General features: G+C 50.2%; 1 protein-coding gene across 9 annotated transcripts in view; it reads left to right on the forward strand.

Annotated features, from left to right (window-relative positions):
• The window catches only part of LOC119172487 (nuclear factor related to kappa-B-binding protein), a 608836-nt gene that overhangs the window by 158144 nt on the left and 435068 nt on the right, over positions 1 to 15624 (forward strand). For all 9 annotated transcript variants that reach the window (XM_075891782.1, XM_037423606.2, XM_075891784.1 and 6 more), the window contains one exon: positions 3895 to 4087. In XM_075891782.1, the coding sequence (XP_075747897.1) occupies positions 3895 to 4087 (193 nt within the window). The remainder of the gene's footprint in view (positions 1 to 3894; positions 4088 to 15624) is intronic.

Here is a 15624-nt window from a genome sequence, read left to right on the forward strand (position 1 = left end):
GTCACCATTAACGGCCGTATTTATCCTACAGACTTCGTAGTCCTACAGCGTTGCTCGAGAGATGTCATCCTTGGCATGGACTTCTTATGCCTTCATGGTGCTGTCATCAACCTAAAAACAAGGTCGATAACGTTATCCACAGAAGAAGCACTACCGCCGCGCACGCCGTCAGGACACCATGCCTTGAATGTGCTGGAAGAACAAGTCACCATTCCGCCTCGCTCAAGCGTCATTATTTCAGTTGGCGCTCCTAAATCACCTGACTAGGAAGGCGTCGTTGAAGGCAATCAGCATCTGTTGGTCACCCGAAATATTTGCGTCGCAAGAGGAATTGCAGAGCTGCGGGGAGGCAAAGCAACGGTTATACTCACGAATTTCAGCAATGAGTACAAACATGTGAACAAAGGAACAACGGTCGCATACATCGAAGAAATTGTCGAAGCCACCAGTGCTTTCGCCCTCGCCGATTCTGCGGAACCTGCTCAGAGGAACCAAGCCCCTCCCATAGCTTTCGACATCAATCCCAGACTTTCAAACAATAAGCAAGAACAGCTCAAGGCCCTGCTCCTGCAATACGAAGATTGCTTTTCGTCGTCATCGAAAATTCGGCAGACCCCAATCACGAAACATCGAATCATAACCGAAGAAAATGCCAGACTACTCCGTCAGAGTCCGTACATGGTTTCGACGCGAGAACGTGAGGCAATGAAGAGACAAGTTGATGAAATGCTGCGAGATGACATTATCCAGCCGTCCAAGAGTCCGTGGGCATCCCCCGTGGTGTTAGTGAAGAAAAAAGGTGGGACTCTACGTTTCTGCGTCGATTATCGCCGCCTGAACAAAATCACAAGAAAAGACGTGTATCCTCTCCCACGAATAGACGACGCCCTTGATCGGCTCCATAACGCCAAGTACTTCTCGTCAATGGACCTCAAGACTGGCTATTGGCAAATCGAAGTCGACGAAAGAGACCGAGAGAAGACGGCGTTTATAACACCGGACGGCCTCTTCGAGTTTAAGGTGAAGCCACTGAAGCCAGAAAAGTGCAGATTTGCGTATGAGGAGCTCTTGTTTCTGGGGCACGTTATCAGCAAGTCTGGAGTTCGTCCCGATCCACGGAAAACAGCCGCCATCGCCGATTTCCCGCCGCCCACTGACAAGAAGGCCGTGCGCCGATTTCTGGGCCTGTGCGCTTATTATAGGCGGTTCGTGAAAAACTTCGCCCGCATCGCCGATCCTCTCACTAACCTTACCAAGGCCGACTCGGAGTTCAAGTGGGAAACGCCACAGGAACACGCTTTCCAGGAGCTTAAACATCGCCTCCAGGCGCCTCCGTTACTTGCCCATTTCGACGAATTCGCCGAGACAGAAATACATACTGACGCAAGCAGCGTAGGTCTTGGCGCCGTTCTTGTGCAGAGGGCTGACGGACTTGAAAGGGTTATTAGTTACGCCAGCCGATCGCTATCCAAAGCAGAAGCAAATTATTCCACAACAGAAAAGGAGTGCCTCGCCATCATCTGGGCTACGTCGAAATTTCGCCCCTACCTCTACGGCAGGCCCTTCAAAGTTGTGAGCGACCACCACGCCTTGTGTTGGCTAGCCACCTTGAAGGATCCTTCAGGTCGCCTCGCACGATGGAGCCTGAGACTTCAAGAATATGACATTACTGTCATTTACAAGTCCGGCAAAAAACACTCCGACGCTGACTGTCTCTCTCGTGCGCCTGTCGACCAACCGCTACCCGACGACTCGGATGACGACTACTTCTTGGGAACGATAACTACCGACGACTTCGCTGAACGACAGCGGGCCGACCCGGAACTTAAAGCCCTAATAGAATACCTCGAAGGCAGGACCGCCGAAGTCCCGAAGGTATTCAAGCGCGCACTTGCGTCGTTCTTTCTACGAAACGGTCTTCTACAAAAGAAAAACTTTTCACCGCTTCGAGCTAAGTACCTCCTTGTGGTGCCTTCAGCTCTGCGACCAGAACTCCTGCAGGCCCTGCACGACGATCCGACGGCAGGGCACCTCGGTGTTTCCCGCGCGCTCGCGAGGATACAAGAAAGGTACTACTGGCCACGTCTTACCACCGACGTCACTCGTTATGTGAGGACATGCCGGCACTGTCAGCGACGCAAGACACCGCCGACAAGGCCAGCGGGACTTCTGCAGCCAATTGATCCACCTTGCCGACCTTTCCAGCAGATTGGTATGGACCTACTGGGGCCGTTCCCGACGTCGGCTTTCGGAAACAAGTGGATCGTGGTAGCTATCGACTACCTCACCCGCTATGCCGAGACAAAAGCCCTGCCGAAAGGCAGTTCATCCGAGGTAGCTAAGTTTTTCGTCGAAAATATCGTCCTACGTCACGGCGCCCCGGAGGTCCTTATCACCGACAGAGGAACGGCATTCACTGCCGACTTAACTCAAGCGATCTTGGCATACAGCCAAACAAACCACCGCCGGACGACAGCGTACCACCCACAGACCAACGGCCTCACCGAGCGGCTCAACAAGACGATCGCCGACATGCTGTCAATGTACGTCGATGTCGAACACAAGACGTGGGACACCATTCTTCCGTATGTGACCTTCGCATACAACACGGCGGTGCAGGAGACGACGCAGATATCTCCATACAAATTGGTCTACGGAAGGAGCCCGGCAACGATGCTCGATGCCATGTTACCCAACGTCACCGACGAAGAAAACCTCGATGTGAGCGAGTACCTTCAACGCGCCGAAGAAGCCAGACAACTTGCGCGTCTCCGTATCAAGAATCAACAGACGACAGACAGCCACCGTTACAACCTTCGACGACGCTTCCTGGAATACCAGCCCGGTGAACGTGTTTGGGTGTGGACGCCGATACGCCGACGTGGACTAAGTGAAAAGCTTCTGCGACGGTACTTCGGCCCGTACAAGGTGGTTCGACGTCTCGGCCGACTTGATTACGAGGTGGACGATTGGGCGAGTTGGTGATTCATGATCGACGTATGTAACTGCGCGGTAGTAAACACGGACGACAAGAAGATACAAGGACAAGCGCAGATACAAGGTCTGCGCTTGTCCTTGTATCTTCTTGTCGTCCGTGTTTACTACCGCGCAGTTACATACGTTGATTACGAGGTTGTCCCCGACGGCATCACGAACTCTCAACGACGCCGATCGCGACCTGAAGTCGTCCATGTCGCGCGCCTCAAGCCGTTTCATGCACGTTAACAAACTGAAACAGTGTTTTTTTTTGTATTATTGTTGTATTGTAATTTATTCATTGTACTTTCTTGCATTATTATTGTACCTTCATCTTTAGTTAAAGCATCGGGACGATGCCTTTTTTCAGAGGGGGGCACTGCCACGTTCCATTTCACAAGTTTTTGTTATCGTTCCGAAACACCACACGATTCTCGGCGCAAACCGCACCTGCAGGTTTCGAGAAGGTTCCGGACTGTAGTAGATCATTTCGATAAGATCACGCCCACTGTGCGAACGGTACAGATTGTTCTGGAACCTACGCCGCCGCCAGCGATAACGCTAGAACATTCGACGGCAAGGGTATAAATGCCGACGCGCTTCGCCGCTTGTCAGTTGTTGATCGAAGGCCGACGCTGCGTTCGCCGCTATCAGTCCGAGACTGCTATCTGTGCAAGACTGCTGCTGTAATTAGACTTTCCCTTTACCGGGCACAGGCTCGCCCAAATAAACAGGTAAATCCCAACACGAAGTTTTCTGTCTTTGGCCACGTCACGACCCCGTGACAATATGATTAAGAAGTTTGCAGGTACAACGTTGCAGCAGCAAGGACTGGACAGGGCTGATTGGTAGAATATGGGAGAGGCCTTTGTCCTACAGTGGGCATAGTCAGGCTGGTGATGATGACTGCTTTTGCAGAGGCTGCTGGATGCCTGCCTGGACTGGGGTCCCTGGGGTGGAGTGGCCCGTCCTGTTGGAGGAGGCGGTGGTGGCGGCGTCCGCCAGGTGCCCCTCGCACAGCGCACTCGCTGGCGCTACTGCACGGAGCTCCAGGAGCTGCGTGACCGCCTGGGGGAACCACGCACCTCGGATGAGGACGACCTCTGCTCGGGTGGGTCCTGTCATTTTGTTACGGGCTGTACACACTGCTGTTGCTAGTCCAAACTAGAGAAAGATGCAGAACAAGCTTATACATTCAACTAACATTTATTTGTTCTTTTTGTTTAATGTACTAAACATGATTGTTACTTTTATTTGAAATTTAGCGAATTTTCAATAGTTTTCATTGGTACAGATTATATGAGTAAATTGCTCAGAATTGCAAACTTATAAAGTTCTTATAGTTCTGATGTCTATCCCATTTTTTCTTTATTGATGTCTATACGTACTTTCTTTGTGCATTCTTTTTTCTTTCATGTGGTATTTTATACCTTTATTGTTGTTGTAAATCGCACCACTGTATGCCATTCTCTGGTGCACGGGTCTAGCAGGGGTGAGACAGCTGCGCATATTACGCATTTTCGATACATCTTTGTTTTTTTGGGCTTAACTGCTCCGAAACACCCTCGAAAGCTAGAATTTCAATGCCAACCTCAGCTTCAGTGGGGAAAAAGGCCAAGTTGACTAATAAGACGCGCTCAGGTGTGTTTTTTCCTTCGCACCTTTCTGGTGATGAGCCTTCATCACCAGAAATTTTAATCGAATATGCCTGCTCCCATGGTTCTGCCATAATCTACTCTACACTGTTGAAAATATTTTCAGTGAGACAAGCAAATGACTCTTCATTCTCTTTAGATATCATGAAAATATTGTGAGCGTGACAAGCGAATGACTCTTCATTCTCTTTAGATATCATCATCACCTGTACATCTTCATCATCTGTAAATATCATCACCAGTGTGATTTAGCTCGAGCCTGGCTGAATAAAGCGGTTCCTCACAAGTGGTGATCGGTGCTTTTCATTCCCCCAAGTCCTCTCGCCCGTTCTCCCTGGAGCTCTACTCGGGTCGTCGCATACAACCCCCTGCCATGGCGGCCCAAAAAAACCCTGGCCCATTCAACCTCGCTGTCTTACTGCAGCCACCAACACCCGCTTCGCCCAACATTATTCGCCTGCGTGATCCACCTATATTTTCCGGTCTCCGAGGCGATGATGTAGAAGACTGAATCAAGAACTACGACCTCGTCAGCGATTTGTACAGGTGGGACAATCCACAGAAGTTGCACAGCGTCCCATTTTACTTGTCCGATGTTGCCAAAACTTAGTCCTGGAATCACCACTCGGATCTTCCTGACTGGGACACTTTCGAGCAGCAACTTCGTCAAATTTTATGTGCCTTTACAGTTCGCGCTGAGGCAGCAAAGAGGAACCTCGCTGAACGCACGCAGCTGCCGGGTGAGTCTTACACCTCTTATATTGAAGATGTCCTTGCACTGTGAAAGCGTGTTAACTCTGCCATGTCTCAGAACGACCAAATACGCCACATTATTAAAGGCATTAACACCGTTGCCTTTAACGCCCTCGCCACGCAAAATCCTGCCTTCACCCAGGACGTGATAATCATCTGTCAGTGACTTGACGAGCTTCAGTATTTTCGCCTGTGCTACGATGCCACCGACATTCGTTTGCCTGCACCCCTCGACTTGCCTGCGCTTATTCGGGACATCGTTCGTGAAGAGCTTCACGGGCGCTGCTCTTCCTGCGCTGCGGATGTTGCTCTTCCTTCTGCAAAATATAGCTTGCGAGACCTGATTAAACAAGAGATCGCATCCGTATCGCGTCCGACGTGTTCTAGCGATCCCTGCATGCGCTAGATAACCACGTACGCCGAAGTTGCCGCGCTCTCTGCCGCACCCACCGTTTCTGTGCCTACACCAGCAGACCATACGCCTGTGACTTCGTTGTCACCGCCAATGTATGCACTGCCTTACTACGCACCTCAGCGTCCACCTCGGCCAATCTGCCCCGCCGCGGCGGTCTAGTGGCTAAGGTACTCTGCTGCTGACCTGCAGGTCGCGGGATTGAATCCCGGCTGCGGCGGCTGCATTTTCGATGGAGGCGGAAATGTTGTAGGCCCGTGTGCTCACATTTGGATGCACGTTAAAAAACCCCAGGTGGTCGTTAATTCCGGAGCCCTCCACTACGACGTCTCTCATAATCATATGGTGGTTTTGGGACGTTAGACGCCACATATCAATCAAATCACCTCGGCCAATCTGTTACTACTGCGGCTATCAAGGACATATCGCTCGGTTTTGTCGAAGGCACCAACAAGACGACCAATGCGGCTACGCTCCTGAAAACCATCGAAGCTTTCGTCGGACCATGAACTACCTACGACCACCCTCCGGCTCGTCCTATTACCGTTCACCGTCTCCTACCTACCATACTGACATGCCTGGGAATTCCCGTATGTCTAACTTCAGGTCGACTTGTTAGGTCATGTTGCCTCTAGTGTCGCCTCTATGGCCCGCCTCCAATTCCATGAACGCCCACGCGGAAAACTCTCCGGAGCAGTTTTAGGAGGGGAAACTGCATCCACCGGACAGCTAACAATTCCTCCAGAGCAGCCATCGAATTTGATAGTAGTGTTTGTCGAAGGTGTACGCGTTGAGGCTCTTGTAGACACTGGTGCTGCCGTTTCGATTAATCGTGCTGATTTTTGTTCCTGCCTTCGAAAAGTCACCATGCCTTATGGCGGCCCACCTCTCCGTACAGCGACCAACACTCTCATTCATCCACTTGCACAGTGCACTGTTCGTGTCTGCATAGAAGGCATTCGTCATCACATCGTTTTCGCGGTATTTCGTGAGTGCACCCACGCTCTCATTCTAAGGTGGGATTTCTTGTCTTCTGCGTCCACTTTCATATCTTGTCATCAGCGCCTCCTGCATCTAAATGCCACTGACTCTTCTCCGCTTGAACACAATGGATGCACCCGCCTTGTCACTACGTCAGATTATGTACTTCCACAATACATCGAAGAAATTATAAGTATTAATTCCACCGACATTGTGGATGGTGACGTACTAATTCTCCCTTATGGCCATACCCTACGTAGGGGCATTGTGATCACACCAGGGCTTATTCGCTTCTTGGATGGGTCTACCTACCTAACTGCCTTAAATCAAACGCCCAAGTCTATACTGCTCCCCTGTGGCTCAATAGTGCCTTGCGCGGTCGACAGTGAGCCTGTTGCGATTGTTACTCTTCCAAACAACGACCACAACAATGTCCCAAAGTCACAATCACTGCCACTCAATGCCTCTTCCACACCTGTGTCGGCAACCATAAGCACTGACTTAACACCTGATTAAACTGATGATTTGCTTGCCCTGTAGAATAGACACTGTTCTCTATTTGACGGTAACTCGCCCGCTTTCGGCATGACTACCACTGCTACTTACAGCATCCAGACTGAAGGCTCTCGTACTGTACATCGGCGTCCATATCACGTGTCTCAGGCGGAACACAAGATCATCGCAGAAAACGTCTTGGACATGCTACGGTGCAACATCATACGTCCTTCCTCGAGTCCCCGGACATCCGCAGCTGTTCTCGTTCAAAAGAAAGATGGGACAGTGTGTTTCTGGGTCGATTACCGTGCGTTAAACAAAATAACGCGCAAAGATGTTTATCCTCCCTCGCGGATCGACGACGCACTGGATTCATTACAGGGCACGGAGTATTTTTCTAGCCTCGACCTTAGGTCAGGCTACTGGCAGATACCAATGTCGGAGTCTGATAAAGATAAGACTGCTTTTTCAACGCCAGATGGGTTGTGCGAGTTCAATGTGATGCCTTTTGGACTCTGTAATGCGCCCGCCACCTTCGAACGCATGATAGACGGCGTATTGCGTGGTTTGAAATGGAAAACGTGTCTGTGCTATCTCGATGACATAGTAGCGTTTTAATCCACGTTCTCGCAGCATCTACAACGACTTGACGAAGTCCTCACACGTCTTGCAAAAGCCGGTCCACAGCTTAACACCAAGAAATGTACCTTTGCTAGCAAGACAATCAAGGTTCTTGACCATCTCGTCAGCAAAAAAGGAATTAGGCCAGACCCCGAGAAGCTTGCCGCCATCCTCGATTTTTCTCATTCACTACGCCAAAAGGACCTGCCTAGCTTTCTTGGGTTATCATCTTACTTCCGGTGCTTCATACGTGGCTTCGCGGAACTTGCGGCTCCGCTCCATCAACTCCTCGCAAGGAACGTCCCCTTCGTTTGGTCCGAAGACTGCGAAAGCGCTTTCACGGCATTGAAGCAAGCCCTAACGTCGGATCCGGTACTGTGCCACTTCGATTCCACTGCACCCACCATCCTTCACACCGATGCAAGTAGTCATGGTCTTGGTGCGGTACTCTTGCAGCGTGACAAAAACTCACCCGAACGCGTCATTGCTTACGCAAGTCATGTTCTTAACGCTGCAGAAAAGAACTACACTATCACCATGCAGGAGCACCTTGCTGTTGTTTGGGCAGTGAAAAGATTCCGACCATATCTTCATGGCTGTCATTTTATCGTCGTTGCCGACTATAACGCCCTATGCTGGCTTTCATCGCTGAAAAACTTACCTGGTCGCCTCGGTCACTAGGCGCTTCATTGCAGTAGTATGATTTCGATGTCACCTACAGATCTGGGAAGAAGCATCAAGATGCTGATGCTCTGTCGCACTGTCCTTTGCCCAGCGGAGGCCACTCACCATCGATACACCAAAATGACAGCACCTCTCCAATCGCAGCGCTAAGTTCATCACCTCGCACCCTATCCGTCCTTGTTTCACAACAACATGTTGACCCATACTGCCGCACCATTGTTGACCGCTTGACCAGCTCTACTGCTCCTCCAAACGCCAGACTCCGTCGACAACTTAAATAATTTAAGCTTGTCAGTGGTGCTTTATACCGCTACATTTACCACATCGATGGCAACAAGTGGGTACCGTATTTTCGCGCGTATAACCCGCACCAAAAACCCAAAAATTTCAGTGGCAAAGTGGAGGTGCGTATAATACGGGAGGTTTTTTCTATAGTGCTGCTTCACAGCAATGCGTGTTGTGCTGTGAAGCCCCTTAATAGTGTAGCGAAGGCTACTACGGAGACTGTTTCCGCAAATTTGTGTTGCTCTGCAAGTAGCACGGCAGCTTGCGGCTGATTTTGGTTTCGCTTGCTTGCATCGTTGAAGCGTTTAGAAAAACATTTGGGGAGAGACAATTCGATTTTTCAGTGTAAAATCTCACTGTCACACCACAAGTATATTTTTTGGACGTTCGCGGCCGCTCAGTGACCCTCCACATGTCCCTACGTCACGGACGCCATGTTTACTTTTGGAAAGGGCTTGCTGAAAAGGTGGTGCTGTCTAAGAAAGTTCCATAATAAGTAAAGTAACTTTCATAATAAATAACGCAGTATTTATTTCAGCAAGGCAAATGAGATGTTATAGTGCCTATAGAGATATTATCAGTAAATTAATGTACTACTTTTTAATGCGGTAGCAGGCATGCATTTCGGTTCTGTTGTTTCCAGGGTGCTGTTACAGTTTACTATAATAGAAGGGGTAGTGCTGTCAAGTTGTTGCCGAGTGTGAGTGCTCTTTACCTCGCCGATACCGCTAGTTCTCCACATCTCGACCCGTTCGCCAAGCCTAAGTCTATCTGTTCTGTCACCATGAGTAGCGTACGGTGGCAGGCCTTCACGGCACAGCAAAAGCTTAAGATCATCGCCGTCGCCGAGTAATTTGGAAATCGCGAAACGGGAAGACGGCACGATGTAGACGAGTCCTGCGTGTGACTGTGAAGAAAGAAGAAAGAGAGCCTACAAGCCGGGCACCGCGACCGTAGGTCATTTCGTGGCCCCAAGACCGGTGCCTACCCTGAGCTGGAGGCAGAGCTAGTAAAGTTCATTGAAGATGTGAGAAGCAGGGGTCACGCCGTATCGACCGAGATGGCCCAAGTGGAAGCGCGGCGACTTTCGAGGGAGCTAGGCCTAGCTCATGAGCTCCGTGCGAGCCGCGGATGGCTGCACCGCTCTATGAAGTGGCAAGGGCTCTCAATCAGACGACGGACTACAATATGTCAAAGCTTGCCGGCTTCTTATGAGGAGAAGCTGCTCAAGTACCAGAGACCTGCGAAAGCAGCAACTGTGCTGCTTTCGCAGCACAGTTGCTGCTTTGTGCTCTCGCCGACGGCACGCAACTGCGACCGTACGTCATCTTGAAAAGGAAAACTCTACCAAAGGTTCATTTGCCTGCCGGTGTGGTGGTGTGCACACACGAGAACGGGTGGATGAACAGTGACTTGTTCGTAGACTGGATCAAGACGGTATTGGAGAAGAGGCCCGGTGCGATGCTCGCAAAGAGGTCCATGCTCGTTCTTGATTCGTTCTGCGGCCACACAACTGAGGAAGTGAAGGACCACCTTTCACGCAACGGCACCGCCCCTACAAAACACGTAATAATTACCTTCAGAACGAGTGACCTACCAGAATTAATCGAAACCGGCTATTGTAAGCTTTGTGTAAGACCATACATTCTCAACCCTCGTCGATGTTTCAAGTGCCAACGTTTCGGTCATGGATCGCAGAGTTGCAGAGGGCGTGCCACTTGCGCAAAGTGCGCATCCATTCAACACATATCGGACAACTGCACCTCAGAAACAACTCATTGTTTGAACTGTGAAGGAGATCACGCTGCCTACTCACGATCATGCCCCACATGGAAAAAAGAGAAACAAATAGTAGAACTTAAGGTTAAATTCAATCTCTCATTCCAAGAAGCACGCCAACGTTTCGCAATACACAACCCATCTTATCCCTCCTTTGCAGATGTGATACGCCGGGGCGCCGCGCCACATGTCTCGGCACCCGCGAATGTCACACAGTGTGTGGCCGCAGTCGTGTCGCCAGCGCCCCCGGCTGGAGCAGCCTGTACTGCTCCGCCACCTGACAAACAGGGCCAGCAGACCCCAGTGTCTGCTGAACCTCGGACCACTGCAGTCGCAGTTAGGTCCGAAAGTTCAGTGAATGTGCCTGCCCAGCAGGCACCATCCACCACCTCACAAGAGGTGATGGATACAAGTCCCACTGCTCCGGCGCCTCAGACGCCAAAGGATATGCACAACTCCTTGGAGCGTGCCAAAAAAGAAAAGCCTCGAATCACAGGGCCCCCAAAAGGTCCTGTAAACTAACGCAACACCTCTGTACACACAGCACCACATTACATTAAAATGACACAAATACTACAGTGGAACATCAGAGGACTGTTGAGAAACTTCGACGATAACCAGGAACTTTTACACAAACATACACCTAAGGTGCTGTGCGTACAAGAGGCACACCTGAAATCTAAACACACCAACTTTCAACTTTTTACGTCACTACGTTATCTTTCGGAAAGACCGGGATGATTCCATTGTGCCATCCGGTGGTGTTGCCATTATAGTCAATCAAGGGATTGCATGCACACACCTACCACCACAAACATCCCTTGAGGCGGTGGCTGTTCAAGCAGTTCTTTTGAATAAGCTTGTCACCATGTGCTCTCTCTACATGCCTCCACAACACCGTCTTGAAAAGCATGAATTCGAGTTCCTCATAGAGGAACTTCCAGAACCTTATATTCTCCTTGTAGATTTCAATGCACATAGCAATCTATGGGGTGACTCTCGCTGTGATGCTCGAGGTCGCCTGATTGAACAGCTCCTTTTTTCTTCTGGTGCGTGCCTGCTGAATCGGAAAGAGCCAACATATTACAACATCGCTAGCAATACGTACTCAGCAGTAGACCTCAGCATAATATCCCCATCACTTCTGCCTCTACTTAAATGGGAAGTCATTAATGATTCATATGATAGTGACCATTTTCCTATCGTTATCAGCACATCAGTAACAAATACATGTCCTGCACAAGTTCCCAAATGGCTCACCGACAAAGCCGATTGGGAAAAGTTTCAAAAAATGACTGTATTATCTTGGACTGACATGGCGGCATTGAGCATAGAGGATGCTGTATGCTACTTTACAGCTTTCTTGGTTGATGCAGCAACAAAATGTATTTCCCAAACATGTGGACCGTCAAGCAAACGACGAGTCCCATGGTGGAATAATGAGTGCCGTGACGCCCGAAAAAAAAACAAAATAAGGCATGGAAGTTGCTTAGATACTCACCCACAGCCGAGAATCTTGTAAACTTTAAGAACGTCAAGTCTCAAGCAAGGAGGACGCACCGACAGGCGAGAAGGGAAAGTTGGCACAAATTTTTATCCGGCATTAACTCATACACAGATGAGTCGAGAGTCTGGAGCATGGTTGGTAAGCTGGCAGGACGAAAAGCACATTCACTTCCTCTAGTGAACACACAAGAGGAGAGTTTGGAAGACCAGGCAAACACTCTCGGAGCGCACTTTGAACAGGTCTCCAGCTCAACACACTTTAGTGAAGCGTTCCGACGATACAAAACCGCAATAGAAAAACAGAGATTAGAGCGCAAGCCCACAACACATGAGGCATACAACGAACCTTTCTGTTTGGTTGAACTACAAACCTCACTTACCTGCTGCAATAAATCTACCCCAAGCCCGGACCTTGTGGCATATGAAATGTTAAAACACCTTCATAATGGAATAATTGGAAGCGCAAACCAACACCTGCCCACTGAAACCCAGAAAGCTCTCCTCTCTCTGTATAATGCGATATGGTCTTTTGGCGAGCTACCCTCAGCTTGGAAGGAAGCTATCATTATCCCGTTTCTCAAACAAGGCAAGGACCCGGCCTCAGTTTCCAGCTACAGGCCATTAGCATTAAGGGGGGACGCGGCCTTTGAAAACCGAAAAATCGTGAAAAAGTCGATTTTTGGCAAACCACATATTCGGGCAGTATGTGTCATAAACTACCTTTTCTCTAAATATCAACGTCTAATTCGTCGCGAAACCATTTGAAATAAAGTTTAGAACATGCCGCGGCGACCCTCGAGCGGCGCGCGAGCGCTCAAAATACCCCAACTTGGTGTGATCGCAGTTTCTCGACCGCTCGACGGAGCGCCGCCATTTTGGTGTTGTTTTGTTTGTGAATTCTTGCTCTTTCTTTCCCCGCCACCTGCGTCGCCAACGGCAGCGCAGGAAAGGAGCAAGCCGCTCATGATTGGAGGGCTCGCGAGAGCTTTCAAGTTTCCCGTGGCTGAGGCGCGCAGCTGGGATTGGGCGAAGCGCGCGCTCCCCAAGGACGCGGGGGAGCCCGCGACTGCCATTGGCTGCTGCGCGCGATGACGTAGCGCTCTTGTGCATAATGCGGCCGATGCGGCCGCTCGTCTGCTGCTCCTCCGTCCGGCGTCTTTGTGTTCCGCTCGCTTCCGTGTATCGTTGCAGCCGTTCGCATACTCTCCACGTTTCAACTGTCTTCGAAACGATTTTCAACCGTCTTTACGAGACGATTTTCAACCGTCTATACGAGACCGTTGTTGTGTTCGCTCACGATGCGCCCAACGAAAAAGAAGACGCTACAATCGTTCGGTGCAAGGAAGCGAGCTATGAAGCTTGTCCGCGCGGCGAGGCTCTCCGCTCGCACGTGCACCGACGGTGATCGCGCCGACGGTACCTGTGGGGCAGCTTCTGCTTCATCTACGCAAGAGAGTGGTCGCATCGACGCGCCTAGCAACGGGACTCCTGCTTCGCCGGCGCAAGAATTTGTCGTTACAAGTGCGCCTGGTGTCTCGTGCTCATCGACAGTGGCTTCCGTATCTTCTCTTTCATCGGCCTCGAGTGCGATCGCGACGTAAACTGTGCATTTGCGAACAAGTTTCCTGACGTGCGAGGAGAAAGAGGTGGCGGATCAACAACGCGCTGCTGTGCAAAGAGAACTTGGCGCTATGCCAGCGACGGAGTGGAAATTTCAGGCAATGGAGCGCGATCATGAAGCTGCCACCGCTACAAGTGAAGCCGAAAAATTTTCCTTGTGCAAATGGATGCCCTAGACGACCTGCTATCTCGGACCCCGTGCCACCGGTGCACTGCGATTGGGATGAAGGTACGAGGAGGCACCCAACTTGGACTTGCTGCAAAGCTTGAGCTAGTATGCTTGCATTGTGGAGTAGTTTCAAGCTCATGGAGTTCATCTCGTCAGGATGACACAAAGGCCTTTGATGTGAATGTAAGAGCCATTATGGCAACAAAACAAATAGGCAAGGGACAAACAGCTCTCAACGACTTTTGGGCAGCGATGAACGTGTCCCATCGTGGCCTCCATCACAAGACCTTTCAGAAGCACCTGAAGAAATTCAGGGAACAGCAGACACAATGCATAGAAAATTTCTATGCAGAATCTGCTTCTGCTGTAAAAGCCACTTACAAAGAAATGGATCAATATTTCACCAGGGTATAACAGTGTGTTATGATGGAACATGGCACAAGCGTGGGCACACATCCCATATTGGAGTCGGGGCAATTATCGAATATCATACGGGCCTTATCTTGGACGCCGTTGTTCTGTCTAATCAGTGCCTTGGTTGCCAAGTAGGGCCAAAGCCTGGAGACGCAGACTATGCATGCTGGCTGGAGAATCATGTGTGCCAGAAAAACACCGACTCTAAATCAGGGAGAATGGAGGTTGAGGCAGCTATCATCCTCTTTTCACGCTCACTGTCGAAGCACAACCTCCGTTACACAACGCTCGTGTCTGATGGAGATAGTGCCACCTTCTCTGCCCTTGTACAAGAAAATGTTTATGGACTGGTCCCCATTTCAAAAGAGGAATGCCTGAACCACGTTCAGAAGAGGATGGGGACTGCACTTCGCAACCTTGTGCAGAAAAGTGACAAGGCTTTGGGAGGGAAGGGCAGGCTGACAAAGGCCCTCATCGACAAGTTGACAGATTATTATGGCTGGGCCCTACGGAACAATTCCGATGATGTGGCTGCAATGCGGCGGGCAGTGATGGCATCGTACCACCATGTGACGTCGAGGGATGAGGAGCCGCACCACGACTTGTGCCCAGAGGGTGCAGACTCCTGGTGTCGTCACAATGCCAGCAAGATTACCGGTGTTCCACCTCCGAAGCATTCGTACAAGCTGCCACGCTATGTTGCAGATGCACTTCTACCCATTTATGAGAGGCTCTCACAGGCTTCTCTTCTGCAACGCTGCCTGGGAGCAATGACGCAGAATGCATCAGAGTCCTTTCACTCTGTGCTGTGGTCCCTCATGCCCAAAGAGCAGCATGCGTCACTGATTGCTGTGGAGACAGCACTGCATGATGCAGTGCTAAGATACAATGCTGGCTGCTACAGGGCCACCCAAGAGCTAGCTTCATCAGTGGGGCTAACACCTGGCCACCTGGCCATTCAACGGGCAGCCGAGAAAGATTCTCTGCGCTTGAAAAAGGCTAAGAAGCGATCCCTAGAGAAGATGGAAATGCGGCAAAGAAAGAGAGTGCCAAAGGACACCTCCAGTTACGCTGCAGGTTCATTTTAAAACTGCCTATGTGCTCAAAACTTTCAGACGTCGTTTTCTCAAAATGACTTTTTTGGCTAGTGAGGCTGCTTATTCCAGCCATATCTCTGGAACCACTCATTGGATTTTCATAAGTCTTTTTTTATTATGTACATGAATAAATTTCTGAGGGGGTGACAAGCCCATTTTTTCAATATATTGTGTGTG

This window comes from Rhipicephalus microplus, chromosome 4 (genome assembly GCF_043290135.1).
Source record: "Rhipicephalus microplus isolate Deutch F79 chromosome 4, USDA_Rmic, whole genome shotgun sequence".
NCBI classification, from domain to species: Eukaryota; Metazoa; Arthropoda; class Arachnida; order Ixodida; family Ixodidae; genus Rhipicephalus; species Rhipicephalus microplus.